The sequence below is a fragment of the Sorex fumeus genome, unplaced genomic scaffold, assembly GCF_029834395.1.
Source record: "Sorex fumeus unplaced genomic scaffold, SorFum_2.1 ptg000264l, whole genome shotgun sequence".
In the NCBI taxonomy this organism is placed as follows: Eukaryota; Metazoa; Chordata; class Mammalia; order Eulipotyphla; family Soricidae; genus Sorex; species Sorex fumeus.
The window spans coordinates 1,772,925-1,793,532 of record NW_026606321.1 but is presented as its reverse complement, the minus strand read 5'-3'; the positions used below and the strand labels follow the sequence as shown (position 1 = coordinate 1,793,532).

At 41.6% G+C, this 20,608-nt stretch overlaps 1 protein-coding gene across 1 annotated transcript in view; it reads right to left on the bottom strand.

The window, feature by feature from the left end:
• DNAH5 (dynein axonemal heavy chain 5) overlaps nucleotides 1–20,608 on the bottom strand; it is a 321,369-nt gene that overhangs the window by 13,546 nt on the left and 287,215 nt on the right. Inside the window, exons 72-77 of the mRNA XM_056109071.1 lie at nucleotides 15,251–15,496; nucleotides 12,081–12,300; nucleotides 9,411–9,616; nucleotides 8,531–8,734; nucleotides 3,868–4,083; nucleotides 1,111–1,323 (exon numbers count right to left, since the gene is read on the bottom strand). Coding sequence (XP_055965046.1) covers nucleotides 1,111–1,323; nucleotides 3,868–4,083; nucleotides 8,531–8,734; nucleotides 9,411–9,616; nucleotides 12,081–12,300; nucleotides 15,251–15,496 — 1,305 coding nt within the window. The remainder of the gene's footprint in view (nucleotides 1–1,110; nucleotides 1,324–3,867; nucleotides 4,084–8,530; nucleotides 8,735–9,410; nucleotides 9,617–12,080; nucleotides 12,301–15,250; nucleotides 15,497–20,608) is intronic.

Here is a 20,608-nt window from a genome sequence, read left to right as displayed (position 1 = left end):
TGGAGGGTGAGCTGTGAGTATCCTGGGTGACTCACTGCCACAAGAGCAGCAGAGTGACTCCAGGTGATAGCCTGAGCCGGTGGGGGCATATGAAGACTCGGGAGAAAGAAGAGAAGCAACATCTCCAACTCTTTCTGTGATGCTTCTCTAGCCTAAAGCATCTCAGCAGTTTCCTCATGGCTCCCTCTGAAATGCATTTGCATGTATAGTGTACACACGTACACACACACACACACACACACACACACACAACTATAGGACAAAGATACGGAAAGCTTTAGGATTTAGGATCTACCCTTTCAAATATTCTCTCCTAAATACAGATACTTTACTAGTTACAAAAATACTCAAATACTTACTATACTTGTAGAACTAGAAATGTCTTCCTGTAGGATGCCAGAGTGATAGTACAGTGGGTAGGGCATTTGCCTTGCATGTGGCTAATCCAGGTTCGATCCCTGGCATCCTATATGGTCCCCTGAGCACTACCAGGAATAATTCCTCAGTGCAGAGCCAGGAATAACCCAAAAAGCATTGTCAGAAGTGACCCAAAAAGCCAAAAAAAAATTCTTTCTTAAAACATCTATTACTAAGCCTAGTTACTAACAAATTTCGGCATACTGTTAAATGTGTACCTTGTTATCTTGAGATAGATATACCCATTAAGACAAAAAACGGAAAACCTTTCTCTGGTGTCATTTTTTATATACCTCTGTGTTTAGGAAATTACCTTCTAGAACACTAGCATAGTGGTCTTGCCATCCAAGAATAGGAGTTTAAATTCTGATTCTTGGATTTAAGTGTTAGGTCAGGGCAAAAGAAAAAAAAAGTAAGAACTTTTCCCCACTCATGTTCTTCCTCTGTAAAATGAAAGCCATAAAATGCAATATTTAAGTGAAATACTGCACACAATTTGCCTAGTACAGCACCTGAGAAGTGGGAGGTCATTTTCTTCCTGTCCTAAAATCTAAAAACATAGGACAAAAGTAGGATTAGTCCCTAAGCAAAAGAAAAGTTTTCAATAAATTTTCTTAGATGATTTCCAACTGTCAAATATAATTAATCACAACAATCAAGTGATAAGCAAAACAAGAGCTGGTTGGAACATACTTTCTTCCACCGAGCAGGAATCCGGGCATCAAACATGCAGTTGAGTGCATCTCGCAGGTTCTCACTCATGATGATGGTGCCGTCAATGGCCAGTTTGAGCTCAGTCAAGGTGCTTCGAACCAGGGTGAGAATTCTCTGCATCCTGTCTATCTCCTGTCTGAGGAAAATGTTCATCGGCTGGAGTGGCCCCATCTTCTGCAGCCTCTCTCTTACCTGTCAGGGAGACATTCAGAGCATAGTGTAGATTAGACAGCCTCTGTTGCTTCTGAATCTCTTCCCCTAGAACGTCTGAAAAGGCCTAGAAATGGACAATGTCATAACTAATAAGCTTTTCCTTCACTACCAGCAAATATACAATGGAAAGGAAAAATCTCTGCTAGATCACCAGCCAATTTTTCTTCCCAGGTTGGAGAAATGATGCACTTTAGATTCTTCATCAAAGAGTCAAAAATTCATGAACTGTAGTCATGCCACCTTCCAAGTGCTAACCTCACTTCATGAGCAATGTTCACTTCCTGCCATTCTGAAGACTTTTAGGCACACACAGGGACATTCAGAGTGGACATATGCACTGTTATTCTGCTGGGTATCTCAAGGAACCAGATGTGATTGACAAGCTTTCTGCATTTTTCCATCAAAGCAGCTGCCATCCATCCACTCACTCACCCATTCATGGGCACAGAATAAATATGTATTGAGAATCTTCCATGGGTCAGGATGCAGTTTTACCCCCAGGGAACAATGTCAAATTCATCTAAGGGAAGAACAGACTAATGGAAGCCATTATTTGCCACATTTATTGACACAATGATTGTTATAATTTCAGACATTTTATCATTTCATAAATAGCTCAACCACTGGTGATATTAATAAGCTTTCCTGGTGTCATAATGAAAGATGTTATAAAAAAACTGACATCACTACGGATTTTCTGCAAGCAAGAGATCTGATATGCTTTTCAAAATAATTATTCAGTGGGTGATAGATTCATGAGTTTAGTTGGCCTGCTTAGTGAAAAATAAAAGGAAGCCAAAGGGGAAAAAATGGTGCTGGTTTCCTTTGGTAAACCAGGCAGAAAGGGGGGTTATACACAAAGAAACTGGCCTGTCCTGGTACAAAAATGTCATAGAGTTAGGATGGTCCACGTCGCCTACAAAGACTCCATGGAAACCATGTTCTCTGGCTATTATCCAAGATTTGAAAATGTTATTAAATATTTCACAATATCTACTATAATTGAAAAAGTACTTATCATAAGCATACATGAAGATTACTTCCATGTTGGGAGCGGAGGGCACTTGCCTGGCACTTGCCTGGCCCGTGGCTGATCTTGTGTCAGTTCCCAGCACTGCACACTGTCCTCCCACACCCCCAGGAGTGACCCTGAGCACAGTCAGGAGGAAGCCTGAGCACCACGGAGTAAGCTGCCCAGTATAAGCAAGTCATTCCCATGCTTCACAGGCTTTGCTTTGGAAAACACGTACAGTAAAAAGATAAGAAGTTAATTGAGTAAGTGTATAAAAGTGAATTGTATAAAAGTTGTGTAAGTCCAATAAACTATAAAAAGTTAATTGCATAAATATGGGTACTTGATCACTGTGTAACTGAAACCCAAGCACAAAAATTTGTAAGTCTACAACTGTACCTCATGGTGTTTCACTAATAAAAAAAATTTTTAAAATTTAAAAATTCTTGAAATAAAAACAATATTCAGGTGTATAACGTTACTGGGCCCGCTCGAGCAAATCGATGAACAATGGGAGGACCGGGACCATGACCGTGATCGTGATAATAAATTATACAAATTTTAAAAAATTATCAGATGTCTTCCTCTAAAAATATTTTCATTTAAAGTTAGTGTTTAAGGTCATTTTCTTTGACTTTGAACCACACCCAGCAGTGGTCTGGGTTTACTCCCAGCTTTGTGCTGTCACGCATTGTTCCAAGAGGTGCTCGGGGTACCATGTGGTGCCAAGAACTGAACTCAGGTATCCTGCGTATAAGGCACAGGCTCAGTGTGTTATTTCTCTGACCTGACAGTGCAAAGAGAAAGTCCTAGAAAAGCAAACCTTACCATCAGTCTAGACTGATGAAAATTCACATTCTTCAGGGGTTTATTATTTACATTTTGAAATGATTACCTTCATACGTTTCTTTTAAAGATCTCTTCTCTGGTTCTTCAGGAGATGAGCCTTTTAAAAAATTTATTTTTACAATTTCCAAAACATGATTTGGGGGCTGGAGCTATAGCACAGAGGGTAGGGCATTTACCTTGCATATGGTCAACCGGGTTCAATTCCCAGCATCCCATATGGTCCCCCAACACCACCAGGAGTAATTCCTGAGTGTGTGAGCCAGTAGTAACCCCTGACAATCATCGGGGGTTGTCAAAAAGTACTCATCAGCATACATGAAGATTACTCCCATGTCGGGAGCGGAGGGATTAAGGCACTTGCCTGGCCCAAAAAGCCAAAAAAAAAAAAAAAAGAAACCCAACTGATTTGGGGGTGTTTTTTGCTGTTTCTGTTTTGGTTACTGGGCCAAATTCAGCTAGGTGTTCAGAGTTCACTCTTTGGGGTGCTCAGGGAGTCCCCATCGAAACCAACCCAGCCTCTGGCATTAAGAGTATGTGAATTAGCCCTTGGCACTATCTCCACAAGCCTCAGAACATCGGACTTCCTTTCCTCCTCCACCCCAAACCCCTCCCCCAGCACACACAGCCACAGCCAATGTGTTCGACAGGCTGTGCGAACTCACTTCAAATGGACCATAGTCAGGGGGCAGCTTCTCCAGCATGTCGTCCGCCAGCCGGGCCACCACAGCCTCCCGGGTCTCGTCCCCTCCACCAGAGCTGTCCTTGGGCTGGATGCCGAGGATGTTGTCCAGCACGTCCTTGGCCAGCTTGCTTTGGTAGGTGATGTCAGCATTGGGGTGCAGCCCAAACACCTCAGGGCTGTCATAGTTGGGCAAGCTCTGGACGACAAGCATCCGAGGAAAGCACAGTTACATTCCATGTGATTTTCACTCCAAGAAGCATGGCCAGTGACAGAGCTGTCTCCTTTCTGGGACTGTCATCTCAACAGCCGCTCCAGAAAGGAAGATCAAGACTGGGAGACAAAACAGATAGGAGCTAGGAACTAGGGACAGAGCTAATGAAGGACAGAACTGCTACCACATGCAGGGCACTTTACTCATGTTCTCTCTTTCTGTCACCTGCGAACTCTGCAATGTAACCAAATAAACTTGCTTTGCCCATTAAAGTATGAGAGAATAAGCCAAAGAAAGCAACCAAGTCAAAGCAAATCAAAGACATAAGCTGTTGTAAAAAAAAAGATGCAATTAACCATTGTCAACTATTTTTTGGTTAAAAACAAAACTCTTTCCGCATGCTTCTCCCATCCTGGGAGGAGCCTCCCAACACCTTTATTTGGTGTTCCCTTCTTTATCTGAGCTCCCTTTTCCCCTAGCATGTGTGGCTGGCCTCCAAGCCATGGAGTAAAATTCCTGGTACTAATCTCGGCCATTCTTGGGTGTTAGTCTCCTATTTTGTTACTTTATGTTCCCCAGATGAATGCAATCTTTCTATGTCTATCCCTTTCTTTCTGAGTCATTTCACTTAACATGTAGTACCACTTGTATGTAAATTTCCATGTAGTACCACTTGTATGTAAATTTCATGACTTCATTTTTTCTAACAGCTACATAGTATTCCATTGTGTAAATGTACCAAAGTTTCTTTAACCAGTCATCTGTTCTCAGGCTCTCAGTAAGAGAGAGAGAGAACAAAACGGAATGCCCTGCCACAGAGGCAGAGTGGGATGGGGGGGATGGGGGGTGGGAGGGATACTGGGACCCGTGGTGGTGGGAAATGGGCACTGGTGGAGGGATGGGTATTTGATCATTGTATAATTGAAACCCAAGCACAAAAATGTGTAAGTCTGCAACTGTACCTCATGATGTCTCACTATTAAAAAAAATTTAATTAAAAAATCACTTTTTCCTAATAAATACATAATTCTGCAAGCTATCTTGTAAAAAAAACTCTTGCATTAAATATGTGAGCTGAGAGGGAACAGTGGAGTCATTTTATTTTCTGCAGGTCTCTTATTAATTTTAACCAGAAGCTTTATACCTAATGGCTACTCTGTTTTTAAGATACCTAAAAATAGTGGCCGGAGAAATCCTACAGTGATGACGTTTGTTTTGCATGTGGCTGACCTACGTTCAATTCCTGGCACACAATATGGTCCCTAGAGCCTACCAGGAGTGAGCTCTGAGCTCAGAGCCAGAAGTGATCCCTGAGCACAGAGCCAGGAGTAAACCCTGAGCACACTGGGTGTGAGCCAAATACTGAAAAAAAATTACTATGTGAGTAACATGGTCCAAATAAAGCTGCAGTTAGGGATCATAATTATTTATGGAGAAATAAACTAGAAAAAAAGAGAAAGTTGAGAAAGGAAGTGAGAAAATTACAAGCAGCAAAGGAAGGGAACGAAAAGAAGCAGAACCAGATAAAGCCTAAACAAGGAAACATATCCTTAGCTATTGGAGGGAGGGAGAAAATTTCCCTAAAATCTGATAAGCATGTGAGTGTTTCTGTGTGTGTCTGTGTGTGTGTGTGTGTGTGTGTGTGTGTGTGTGTGTGTGGTGGTGGTGGTGGTGGTTGTATCCTTAGCATTTTTATTGTTTTATTCCTATTTCTTTCCCTTCTACTCTTTTATTTTATTCCTTTTCATATAAGGACTTCTTTCAAGCACCTCAAATTTGTTGTGAAATGAGGTGTATATAAATAAACATAGGTACAGGCATCTCTAAATTTATACCTTCCTAGGTACTTTGTTATTCAGTGCTAATGATTTAAAGATATGTAGAGTTCAGTTAAGACAAATGTATTTGTTGATTTGAATTAATAAAAGTGTAGAGGTGGTGATCTATGCTAAAGCTTATTACGTTTTGATGTCACAGAATCTCTAAAAAGCTGATAAATGTAGTCCTTTGGGACCGCTGTGCTTCAGTTTGTTTACTCTGAAATAAATCTTGGAGGCAAAAGAGATTGCTAAATAATGATGTAATGAATTCAAGGTATGGAGACAGAAAATGTCATTACCTGGAAGCACAAATCAGGTTTCTACCACAAATTCCCTGTCAAAATCATATTCCGTCTTCAAGCGGTGCTTCTCCACTTGGGATAACTTGGCCCTTCCACCCCCGAAGCAGGCACAAATGCAGTATCTGGAGATGCTGCTGGTTGTCCCAACTGGGTTAGGGGTGCTACTGACAAACGATCTGACATAGAGCAGCTGCCCACTACCAGGAAGTGTCCTCCACCCAGACCCCCAACATTCATGGTTCTGAAGTTGAGGAAATTTGTACACAGGGCACCTTCCCCAACAGACCCGGGATTAAGGAACAAATACTGCTGGATATGATGAGTGGATTAAAAATGGAGCAGAAAAAAAGCACATGAGAAAATGCTCTACATCATTAATCATCAGGGAGATGCAGATCAAAACCACAATGAGATACCATCTCACACCTCAGAGACTGGCCCACATTCAAAAGAACAAAAGCAACCGATGCTGGCGTGGATGTGGCGAGAAAGGGACACTCCTTCACTGTTGGTGGGAATGTCCACTGGTTCAGCCCTTCTGGAAAACAGTATGGACGATTCTCAAAAAATTAGAAATTGAGCTCCCATTTGACCCAGCAATACCACTCCTGGGAATATATCCCAGAGAGGCAAAAATGTATAGTCGAAGTGACATCTGCACTTGTTTGTTCATTGCAGCACTCTTTACAATAGCCAGAAACTGGAAGAAACCTGAGTGCCCAAGAACAGATGACTGGTTAAAGAAACTTTGGTACATCTACACAATGGAGTACTATGTAGCTCTTAGAAAAGATGAAGTCATGAAATTTACATACAAGTGGTACAATATGGAAAGTATCATGCTAAGCGAAATGAGTCAGAAAGAGAGGGATAGACATAGAAAGATTGCATTCATCTGGGGGATATAAAGTAACAAAGTAAGAGATTAATACCCAAGAATAGCTGAGATCAGCGCCAGGAGGATTACTCCATAACTTAGTGGCCAGCCGGGCATTCTAGAGGAAAGGGCAGCTCAGATAGAGAAGGGAGCACCAAATAAAGGGTGTTTGGAGGATCCTCCCAGGAGGGGAGATGCATGTCGAAAGTAGACTATGGACTGAACATGTTTGCCACTCAATTCCTCTTTTGCAGACCACAACACCCAAAAGGAGAGAGAGAACACAGGGGATTGCCCTGCCACAGAGGCAGGGGGGGAATGGGGGAATGGGGGTGGGGGGATATTATCCATGGTGGTGGAAATGGGCACTGATGGAGGGATGGAGGGATCATTGTATAATTGAAACCCAAGCACAAAAAAATTGTAAATCTACAACTGTACCTCATGGTGTTTCACTAATAAAAAAAAAATCAATAAAAAAAATTTAAAAAAACTACAGAAATAAAAAAAGTGGAGCAGAGCAAATGGAAAGGCTGCCCATATTGCTTTCACTGGTAGCTAATGGTTCACCAACAAACACTCGAGGGAATTTGTGTAAGTTCCCTAGTTCTCAAAGCATCCAATCTAACTTAACCATGAATATTTCTCCCTGAGGCATTTAGGAGAAGGAAGGAGGGAACTCACACAAAACACTCTGAACAAATAGAAATATTGTATTCATCAAGCAAATATGACCAGGAAGAAAGCACCTATGGTGAAAGACTCATATGGAAAGTCCAGTAATGCATTGAGAGTATCATACTGACTGAAGTGTGTCAGAGGAGAGGGACAGACACAGAATGACTGTAATCATTTGTGGGATATTTGAAAAATGGCATGAGACTAATATCCAAGGATATTCAAAAACATAGGCCAGGAGGACTGGTCCATGGTTGGAAGCTTGACGTAAGTATGTGGAGGGTGGAGGGTAGTTAGGATAGAGAAGGGACCACTACAACAATAATAGTTGGAATTGATCACTCTGGACAAGAACTGAGTGCTGATAGGAGGTAAAGGGATATACATTGATAACCTTTCAGTATCTCTATTGCAAATTATAATGACCAAAAGTAAAGAGAGAGAAAGAGAAGAAAAGTGCCTGCCATCAAGGCGGGCAGGTGGGAGAGCAAGAGAAAAACTGGGGACATTGGTGGTGGGAAATGTACACTGGAGAAAGGACAGGTGTTGGAACATTGTATGACTGAAACCCAATCATGAACAGCTTTGTAACCATGTATCTTATGGTGATCCAATTAAAAAATAAAAAAATAGTTTTTAAGTTCAGCACTATTAAAATCCATTTTAAAAGAAGTCCACACAACGTTTATAAAACTCAAAGAGGTCAAATGTCTGTGGCCATTTGCTCTATGCATGAAAATCTGCCATCGACCAACCTGAATATATTGGATATAGTCATCCGCTGTGCTGCATTTGGGAATGTTATATCCTTGGTAAAAGCTGAAATCTGGTCCAAACATATTCTCACTGAACCAAACCTTCGCGAATGTGTTCAACAATCTCTTGTCATAGTCATCAGTGACTCTGCCTCCATATTGAATCTCTCCTATCATGTAGCGGACAGTGGTCCAAGAGACGCCCTGGGAAAAGAGAATGGAGAGGGGTTATAAGAAGTGCTATTGTCTTGACTGTGTTAATGAAGCAATGGCATGAGAGAGATTGTGAAAAGGGACAATTCCTGTCTGTCTATGTTGATGAGACAATGCCATGGAGAGGGACTGTGAAAAGGGACGATTGTCTCATCTGTGTTGATGAGATAATGCCAAGTGACATCCATGAGTCTCTTGTCATCAATGTTATTCATTCTTCAGGAATAAAATGAAAACTCAAGAGCAACTATGGGAGATTATCACTCACAGTTCACATACGTGATTTGAAATACTCTTCTGACCCATTTGTCCATGTTTTCAAACTTTAATTTTGACAGAACTGTTTAGTTTGAGTGTATGGAGGCAGTTCATTTTTTAAAAGTTACACTTTCAAGTAATCAGACTTTGATTTTTTCATTTGTTAGGATTTCAAACACAAGTTTTCCACCCCAATACTCTCCCCTTTTAGGTGCTCTTATATGTTGTACCAATTTGCCTTAGAGAAAGAAAATGATCACCCAAATAGGTCCAGTTTTTGCCAATATCAAAAGGCAGGTGTGACTTGGGTGGACATCACTTAAGGAGACGACTTTGTTTGCCCAGAAATCACCATTCTGAGGGGGTACCAAGCCGATGTATCCCACAGCAAAGGCAGCCCACACAGTACCTTCTTGATGTCCATGTCATCCAAGTGGTTCTGGATGAACTGCACAGTGGCATTGAAGTCTGCTTGGTTAAACTCATAGGGGATATTCCATCCCAGAGGACCAAATTTGCGCCTCTCCTGGACAGTGGAATGCAGGAAAGCCACTGCATACAGCATGGGCTTCCACTGAGGCACTGTGCTCACGTCCAACAGGTCCTGACTCACACCTGAGGGGGTCGGAAAACCAATCACCTGGCCTGCATATTCAGCATCAACACTTTTTAGAAGTCTATCCTTTGGGATTTGTAAAGTCCTGAGATCCACCCACATTTACCATAGAGTATCTGTATCACATTCATTAGACAATTACAACTTGAGGTGTCTCTAGGGCATTGTTCTTTGGGCAAAAATCTTCAGGGAGATTTGGAAAGAGGTAGGGACAGACTGGTTAATCAGGGACAAAGACCTGCTAATCAACCTCACTAGCATGGTGGTACCATTAGAGGAATGACAGTAGTAAATAAATACAAGGACCACTAAGATAAAGAAACATCATCATCATCGTCATTATTAGGGGTGTGGACTTTCTATTTTCTATTTTGAAATATCATCATTGCCATCTTTCTTCTATACCTATTTTATCCTCATACTGGACTGGAGTGATAGCACAGTGGGTAGCATTTGACTTGCATGCAGCCGACCTGGATTTGATTCCTGTGCCCTTCTTGGAGAGCCCAGCAAGCTACCGAGAGTATCTCGCCTGCATAGCAAAATCTAGCAAACTACCTGTGATGTATTAGATATGCCAAAAAACAGTAACAACAAAGTCACATTTTGTTGTGAGACATTACTGGTGCCTGCTCGAACAAATCAATGAACAATGGAGTACAGTGCTACAGTGCTACTGCTTGGGAAGCAGATAGATTTGAAGCCTTGTGAAATACTCTAACAATCCTTGGTCAATTAACCAGATGCTTTCATAAAAGGAAGGCAGTGCCAGAGCAGAGAGTTGATCCATAGAATTGAGTTTATAGAGGTGGGGTGGGGCACGGCAGTGATGGAGGAAAGTGTGGGTTGGAATGACACATGCATGAAGCTATCAATAATATTATACATCAGAGCACCTTAATAAAAATGGGGAATTTTTTAAATCAAAACTAAAGGCAGATCACAGTACTAATTCAGTCTCTCCCCTTGGAACAGGGTGGTTTTCTGCTTAGGGATGCCCAACACTACACACAACAAGTTATCTTTTAGATGACTAGCCAGAGACAGAAGAATCCTAAATGGAGCAGAATATTGGGTATAGGATGACATTGGTTTGTCCTTCCTCCATTGCCACAAGGAACTCAGGTTTATTACAGTGCTCCTGAGGCACTTCCATTCCATTGTGTTTATCTGTAAATTCGTCCCTATGCTCTCCTCCCCAACCAATTAAGCAGCTTTTTCCCCTAATCAGACTCTGTTAACTTGTAAGGCCAGATTCCTCAGAAATCTATAATTTTATATGTATCAGTGAAATATTGTCTTTCTCCTCTCCTTATGTCTTATGAATAGTTTACTTTAAAGCAATGTCCTTTTTGCATAGATACAGGAAGGCAGTTAATATTATGCTTTGTAACTTAGAATTTAATTGGCTTTGAATATTATTTATATCTGGGCATCTGCTTTCTCGACTTAAGCCTCAGTTGCCCTTGGTTCCTAACACCCCAAAAGCAGGGTCCTGACGAGGGACTGAATGGACCCAGGGCAAGCGGTGAGCTACCCTGGCATCGAAATGGGCCAGGTCAAAGTGCCACGATTCTTAACTATACGTTAAGAGTTTGATCATAGACAAATGTTGTCATGATCCAAAAATAACGACGAGACTAGGACCCTGCTAGGAATGGGAAAGACTATCTGGCCTGAGCACTGTAGTCTGAGATCGAGATGGCCCTAGGAGAGCAATTCTATAAGTTTGAGGTATTTCTTACTGTATCCATACAAAATGATTTATATTGTGTATGCTTATATATGTTTGTTGGACAAGAAGAGGAGAAACACACCCAGGGGATTCCATTCTAGGGTGGATCATACTGCTGAGAGTGTATCTGTCCTAGAAGCAGCCTGCCCCGAGGGAAAGAACTTTAACCCTATTGATTGTGACCACAGCTATGTGTAATTGTTACCCCAACCCCTCATGCTTTGGGATTTAACTAGACTGGAAGAGTGGGCTGGGGGATCCAGGATCCAGACTCCAGTAGGAGAACGAAGGGGGATCAAGGAGGAGAATGAAGTAGCATGGGGGAGGAAGAAGCAGGAGGAGAATCAGAGGAGAACGGAGATGGGAATGGAATAAACTGCAACTAAGACCAACCAGCTTGCCCTCGTTTCCTTCCTTTGCCTGCCCATCACCATCGACCTCCCCAGGGTGGGGGAACCGGCGTGAGACTGCTGAATGCAGGCAGAGGGGAGAGATAGACCGCTGCAGCTTTTTTGAGTTTACACAACTGAGGGCAACAGGAGGAAGTAAAGGTGGGGAGTCATGGGTCTGACAACTTAAGAGCAGCAGAACGTATCTTCATGGTTGTCCTGCTAATAGCACTCTTGCAGCCACAGCCTTCTGCATTATTGTTATCATGGCCCTAAGACACTCATCCAAGTACAAAATCACCCGACCCCCACCCCCAGGTCGGAAGTTCCTGGACTCACCGCCATATGTTCTCTTCAGCCCTGCTCGGAGGCCCTGTGGAGGCTCATTGACAAAGCGAATGGACATTTGAAGAAGGGTGATGGGGAACTGCTTGTGAACCTCCGTGGTCATCCATAGGCGGAAGGCACTGTGCACTGCTTCGGTTTCCACTACGATGTCCATGAGCTCTTCCATGAAGTCCAGTCCCAGATGGCAGTTCTGCAGGAGTGCCCATCCTCCCTACAGAGAAACCAGTAAAAGAAAATGAAACTTCTGTCGTATTTTCCCAGAGATTTAAGTCATCCCATGGTTTCACCTATTAAGTAGAGACACATACTAGCCACTTTGTACCAATCTTGGTCACATCTAAAGATTCAACAATGATTAGGTACAGCAGGTAGGGCATTTGCCTTGCATGCGGCTGACCTGTATCTGATCTCCATCATCCTATATGGTCCCCTGAACCCACCAGGTGGGATCCCTGAGAACAAGAGCTAGAGTAAGCCCTGAGCACTGCTGGGTATGGCCCCAAATACAAAAACAAAACAAGACTCAACAATGATTAGTGGAGATGTATGCTTGGCTTTCTCTTACACATCTTGCCATAGAGTGCCAGCATACCAATGGTGGTCATAAAAATAACCAAAGTAGGAGCAGGAGAGATAAAAAAAATGGCATTGTTCTTTCCTTGCATGTGGCTGACCTGGGTTCAATCCCCAGCATTCCATGTGACTCCCTGAGGCCCATCAGGAATAATCCTTGAGCACAGATCAGAAAGTAAGTGCTGAGCACCACTGGGTGTGGCCCCCAAACAGAAAATAAAATTCACAAAAAAAAGAAAGAAAAGAACTAAAGTGAAATATCAAAAGAGATAGCAAGTCAAAGATGAATCCTCAATCTGGTACTCAGGGAGAGTTGAGATGTAACTTGATTGATATCACACATCTCCCAAAGTTCTCAGTAATGGTGACTAGGTGGCTCTGGTAATGGTTATTTCCAGACCCCAAAAGATTCCAAGGATAACACAAAATCCAACACCCTGACATGTTCTTGCCCTCCACACAAAGGGTGGGAAGCTGATCTCCTGTGATAGGCACAGGATTTAGATAAGAGAATCTCAGCTGAAGAACATGACCAAAACAAGACAAAAGAAAGTTTTTCTACTAAAAACTTGTCTTCTCCCCTGGGTTCCCAGAATCCTACCAATAGCACAAATACCAAGAACATGGTACAATTTTCTCTGCAGGTCAGACCACTCAAGAAGAGGATACAATCAATTTTAGGTGTTCCTGGTACATGAGATCTATTATTTATTTTTGTCTGGGGGGAGGTACTACACCTCAAAGTCATCTGGGATTACTCCTGGATCTGTGCCCAGTGATCACTCCCGGCAGTGCCAAGAGGACTGTATGTGGTGCTGGGGATTGAACCAGGGTAAGTTACATGCAAGGCAAGTACCTACACTATCTCTCTGGCCTCACTTCTCTCTCTGTTCTAAAATCCTACCCTGAGGGCTGGAGAGGTAGTACAGCAGGTAATATACTTGCTTAGTAGGCAACCAACTGTGGTTGGGATCCCTGGTCTCCAAACAAAGCAAGAACAATCCTTGAGGACAGAGTCAGGAGTAAGCTCTGAGCACAGCTGGGTGTGTTCTCCTCCAAAGAAAATAACAAAGTAAAATCCTACCCTGTATTGATCTTCCTAATTTATTCCATATCTGTGTTCTAAGCACATTTAGTGCTGATGAGTTCATTAAGTTTTGAATAAATAGTGTGTGCAAAAAAAAGCCACAAAAACTTTTTTTTGGTAAATGAGTTTAAAAAGATCCCTGGATAAAGCAACACTCACAGAATTTAGGCCATTATCTCAAAAATTCATTATCTCAAAATCCAACATATAGACCCAGTACTCAGAAATCATTTATAATATTCAGATCACAATCTTAAATTGTTTTCTCGACTCTAACTTTGAATCATAATATTTCACCAGCGAAGTCTGAGTTACTTCTCTTTCTATGAAATAAACCAAACACGAGATCCAAATCTAGAGTTATATCTAACACAGATCTCTGGGACTACATTCACGCCCTTACATTTTCTTCAGAAGCACATAGAACTTCTGAATAAATAAACACTGAGATCTTGCTCTTTGAAAAATTCAACTAACATTGTCCACTATTCAAAGTGAAAAATAAGTTCAATGTAAAACATGATAAAAACAAAAAGGTTGCCATTTTTCTCTTGGCTGCTGCAGAAAGGTAAGCCTGATTCAAATTCTTGGGTGAGAACATTGATGGTTCAACATAGAATATTTCAACCACTGTGGTTTATTGGGTATTGCCAGAGTCTGTATTGAGTGCTTTTTCTTCTTAATAACACATATTATTTTTCTATTCTTATCCTTAGGTGGTTGGTTTATTTTGCCATACTGTTGTAAAGTTTTAAATGTACTATATTTACAAAATTTTGTTTTAAAACTTGTTTCTGACAAGTTCAAATTGTGGCAGTAATTTTCATTTAAGTGAACACTACAAAACTAAAAACACAAATAAGCTGAAAGTAAAAATGACCTACTTAAATTCTATTTTACTAACTAGAACTGTCAAAGAACAACAGAACTAGACCCTGGACTCAGTGAAAACTATGCTAGTCACCAGATCAATTGGGTGGGCCTGGGACTGGCAGCGGGGCTTGGAAGTGGGAAGTGAAACAGATCAGGGATCTCTGGGTGATGAGGCGACACTGGAATCACGTCCATGAGAAACCACTATTAATGGAATTATAAGCAAAACGTTTAAAATATTTTAAGAAGATCAGTTTCCAATAGAAAAAAAATAAGTAAATAAGCATTTACATTCTTTAGTAAGACGTCATCACATAATTATCTTTTGAAAAATTAAATAAGTTTCCTAAGTCTGCTCTTACTTTTATAGTAAAATTTATATCATGCAAAGTCACTAGAAAGTGGAATGTTAAGGCTGGGTGTTCTTTATAAGCCAAGGGTTGAAGAAAAAATCGTAAGTTACATGCTTTTCCATAATAATTTTCCAATTGACATTAGCTTGTTCCCTATTTAAGAACAACCACCATCCAACATGCAGATTGAAGCTGTTAATGAGCCTATGGTCCTCTCATAACGTGATTGCATACATTATGTCACCATCAATAGAACACCAGAGAGTTGTCCTCACATTTGCCATCGTCTGCTGCAAGAGCTTCCGAGCATGGACCTCCTGGCCCTGGCCCATGGACACATAACGAGTTTCTATTTTCAATCTCTTCCCCAGAGCAATGATGGAGTCTGTGGGGTCAGAGCCCATAGACAGGAGGCAGATGAGTGGGGTCCGGGGATCCGACTCCTCCCAAGTCTTTTCCAAGTCCAGAATGACGCCTTCAGCGTATTTCTCTCCCATGGAATCCATGATGTACTTGCGTGCCTACCAAAACAGCATATGAGTCACCAAATTATCCCCAAGTCCTTTCTTAATGCAATGTGGCTTGCACAAGTCATATTTCTACGTAATCTCAATGATGTCCACGTAGCCTTGCCGGGGAGATGCAGCACAGAGTTCTTTCTATTTATCAGTTTATACCCCCATCTACAGACAGTTACAGGATTAAACGCCCAGAATCCAAGTCATTTGATCTGGCATCTGTTTCAATAACAGGTTGCTTCCTGCTGCTTCTTGCTATAATTTTTATAATTTTAGGAAACTACATAGGATCCTTTAGGTAAAAAAGCCTATGCATTCAAATAATCAAGTAAGCAGAACAATGCCTGGGATTTAGTGAGAACTTAACAAATAGTTTCTCAGTGATGACTAACTGAATACAATCTATAGGATACTTAATGAATGAGTTTCCAAAGATTTCATCATCACATTTCTTCAACTTTTATCACCCTTCCTTTCTACTTTGGATCTTCCCTTCTGCTGTCAATTTTTTTTGATGGAACACTCATAGTCTTGGTCAACTTTATTATAGACACTTCAAGTAACAACACAGTCTTTTCTCAAGTATGTAGAAGGATTACTATTTATTAACAAATATGGCTGCACAACCCTTAGTCTATATTATCTCCTTCATAAATTATTAGATTTCCTCAAATGCTCTTCCTCTTCTGAAATCTCATCTGCTCTATAAAGGGCAAAATCCAAATTTCCCTCCCTAATGAATTCCCCACGACAATCATTCTCATTTAACAGAGTTCAGCTGTGAGTGCTCCATGACCCATGACCTTTCCAAGGACTGAGTAAATGAGCTTCGGTGAGATATTACCCAAATGCCAGAACTTCTGGATCCGGTTTCCAGATGCACAAATAGCTTACTAGGGAACTTCGCTCAAATTGGAAAGTCTCCAAATAGGCAATAAGAGGAGGAAAGGCTAGTTGACTCAGTGCCTTTTACTTAATAATTGAATTTCAGTAAGTACCAGAGGCTCTCTACTTTTCACATCTTGAAACACTCCTGTATCCCCTAAGATGCTCCCATACTGCCAATGTCAAGTTTTTAAATTTGGGATTACGACCCACATTCCTTTTTGCCTTTCTGTGGGTTAGAGTGCCATGGTAGTGGCTACAATAAGAGAATTCTCTGGCTTGCTTATTGCCTCTCATATCAGGTAAAACCAAAGAGAAATGCTGTTGTCTAGACTGGTCAATTCTCAACATGATTCTATTTTTCATTCCCGGCCAGTGACAATGAAATGACTGGTCACTGAGTGTGCCCCTCATCCATGGAGATGGTCACCTATGCCACCCTTCCTCTCATGTTAGACCAGTGTTAGGAAAAGTATTCAGGAGATGGGGTTTGGTTCAGTTGAATCTGGAGCGCAAAATGTGACTTTTCTACTTCTCTAGGTTGTCCAGACCTAGCATCAGAATCATGAATCTGAGTATAAATGCCCACATATTCTTCTGTAGCCTTCTGCTGAGCATTTGAAAAATTGTCCTCCTGTTCCTTGCCTTTTCATTGTCCAACTTTTCATTGTCAATGAGGCAGTGTGATATGATTCAGGAAGGATTTCCAAGGCTAGATCTTGGGGTATTTCACAAGCTACAGTTGTTTGTTTCTCGGCCAAATGTACCCCCTGCTCACTGCAGCCTTCCCCAAGATTCAGCTGCTTTCTACTACACGCCAGCCAGGAGATCAGAGTAATCAAGGCTGCCGTAGAAATCAGCATGGACCCAATGTGGATGTTACAATCCAAACTATGTACCATCTAGCTGTCTTTTATACATCAAGGCCCAGATGGTACATAGTAAGATTTTCCTGTCATACAGACTGTCATAACTACTCAACTCTACCCTTGGAGTACAAAGGCCATCATAGATAATCATTAAATCCACGAGCACAGCTACACTCCAGTAACATATAAACACTGAAATTAGAATGCTATATAACCTTTACATATCACAAAACATATTCTTCTTTTGACTCTGTTCAAGCCATAAAAAATATTCTTAGCCCACTAGCTTGACATAAGCAGGCAGTGAACCAAGTTGTATTTATTCGCCAATCCTTTCAGCAGTCTATGGATGGGAAAGAGTTTTTTTCTGATAATGGAAATGCTGAGTGAAGGTCCTTCCTGGGGATAAAATTACTGTTCCTGGAATAAACAGAAAATTACTGTTCCTGTGTTCCCAAATAAATTCACAGCCATTGGTTCAAAATGACTCACAATCAAGGGACTGTAATGAGTCTGGAGTGTAAATACACATTATGCAGTGGTGCTCAGCATTTCCAAATGAGCCCACAATATATAGCAGCATGGATCTGGAACCACCAAATGTATGTGCTAGGAAGAATGCATTTCTTCCTTTTTCAAAACTTCAACTTCTCATACAGGGAGCCCTGGTTCTATCTATGGATTCACATGGTACCCCAAGAGTTTGTAAGTGACACTCGAGGTCAGAGCCAGGGGGAACCATAAGCACTGCTAGGTGTGGCTCCAAAACTAAGCGCCCCTCAAAAAAAGACCCTTCAGTTTTAATCTAACATCCTGCACATTTTGCGGGACAGCAGAACAATCATTTCAGCCATTGCTGAATCTTGTGATTGCAAATAATTCTGCTATCACCACAGGAAGGAATGAACCTTGGCCCTGCACCTCAGACTCCATCCCATATTGTAGGGAAAGAGTGAACCAGGTAACTCTTAACCTAGGAGGAACCATACCAATCATAGCAAATAAACAAGTTTCTTTCTTTTTTATTTTTTTTTAATTTTGGGTCACACCCAGCGATGCATAGGGTTACTCCTGGCTCTACACTCAGGAACCACTCCTGGTGTTGCTCAGGGGACTATATGGGATACTGGGAATCAAACCTGTATCCGCCACATGCAAGGCAAACACCCTACCCACTGTACTATCACTCCAGCCCTGAAAATAAACAAGTTTCAAGATTTACCGTTGTTGACTTAAAAGCAAAATACACTATTCTTGCAAGAATCAGTCCAAGAACAGTGTGAAAGTACCACAAAAGCTATGCTTGAATGTGAGTGGGATATTTCTAAGCATAAGGATAGTTTTAAGGGTCAGAGTAAGAATATTCTATGCAGAGAACCTATAGGCAGAGATCTTGAAGCAGACATTGATTGAGTCACTGAATGAAGACAGAGGATGTCCAGTGTAACTCATTAGAGTCAGTACTCTCACAAAATTGAGGTGTAAGACATCAGACTTCTGAACAATTTACAGGGCAAGCTAATGCCTTGGGGGATTGACTAAGGAATACCACATTTCACAAGTTACCTATCATACAATTCTGGAGAAAAATTTTATCCCAATACCTGGTCCTGATGAAACAGGCTCCATCATGAGTCGCACAAATAAATTCAAACATAAGCCTCTTCACCTCCTCTGACCTCTCCTTGTGTATTCTTGAGATACTAATGCTGATGTGGCAGGACACACACCTGACCACATGTCATTCTCAGTGGATCATCTTCTGACATGGCCAATAATGAGCAGTTCAATACTACAGACCAATCTCATGCTTACAGAGGAGGAAGATGAAGGTGATTTCTACATTAGAAATCACCAAAGATGCTTCTCAAGGTATCTGGATGAAACCGCACAAAAGAAATCCAGTGCCAGGATGGTAACTTTAGAGAAGAGAATGCTCCTTCGAGGGGCTCGTACAGTTCCCTTTTAAGATTTAGCTCTGATGTTAAGGACTCTGAGAACCCATCGTAAGGACAGAATGATCCATTTCTCCGAGAGTGCGCTGGACTACACTGAGCAAGGAGCCTCAAGTACGGGAGCTAAGGCACAGGCCTTGTGTGTAGCCAAGCCCAGTTTGGTCTTCAGCATCACGTGCCCCCCCCCCCCCCCCAAGCATTGCCAGGGGTAGGCCCTAGGGCTCCCGAGCCGAGCACTGCTGGCCTTGGTCCTGGGGTCTGAGAAGTTCTGGGGTAGTCTGGGCTGTCCTTGGAGCTGCAGGGAACAAGCAGCACCCCAACTTGGAGTCTCACATTTAACTTCAATGCCTGTCTGTGAGCTGAGAACCATTTGAAAGAACTGCCCCCCACTTCTGAGCAGTGTTTGGGAGACCTCCCCCCAAAAGCAAGTAGATTAATTAATCAAATGGGAGACCCATCAGGAAGCCAGGACTGTGCTCAACCTACAGCTGATAGCAGAGAGGGTGGAGATGCCAAAATCACATGAAGATGGTGGGAAACAAAATTGTCAGCATGGAACCAAATGAAGTGTCCAGTGGAAAATTAAGATAAAAGAGAGAAAGAAAAAGAAGGAAGGGAAGAGGAGAGAGAGAGAGACAGAGACAGAGACAGAGAGACAGAGAGAGAAGTAAGAAGCAAAGTAAGAAAAAAGTAAAAAAAGCTTGAACCTTTTGCTCAGCCCTTAAATAAGGCAGCAGTTAGATAATTCATTTGGGTGGGATAAAAATCATAAAATTGAGAAGAAAAACTGGAAAAAAGGTGAACTCAGTGCCTGAGCTGCAAAACTCATTTTGCTTTTCTCAGTAAATCAGTGACTTGAGCTATTTTCATGATTCCACAGTTCCTAAGTGGACTTGGAGGCAGCTACTCTATACGTTTTTAACACTCCCAACAGAGCATGGAGAGGGAAACTTCCACCATTCTATTACAAAACCAGCCTATTGTTACTCAGGGCTAGTGTGGAGAAACCCTTAAGGAATCAACCCATGTTGAATACTAGACCTAAGCTTTTAATTGGGAACAAGTCTTGTGAGTGTGTCAATTTCCATGACCAGGAGATTAAAGTCTTTGAAAGGGTAGATCTTCTAGAGGGAAATTCACATTTAAATCACACATGAATTTAAAAGAATTTTAATCTGAGGCCAATCTCTTTTCTTGCATCCAGAGCTGTAGCACTGGGAAAATGACTCTGGGTTTGGGAATTCTGCATTTCCCTCTGATCTACCCTCCTTCCCTATTACTTTCACATTCTCTCTACTTAAAAAAAAAAAAAAACACGAGAGCAATCATACCATTTTATCATTGACTAATTATTGATTTTTATCATTTTAATCTATGAAAAGGATAAGAATAATCATTACTTATAT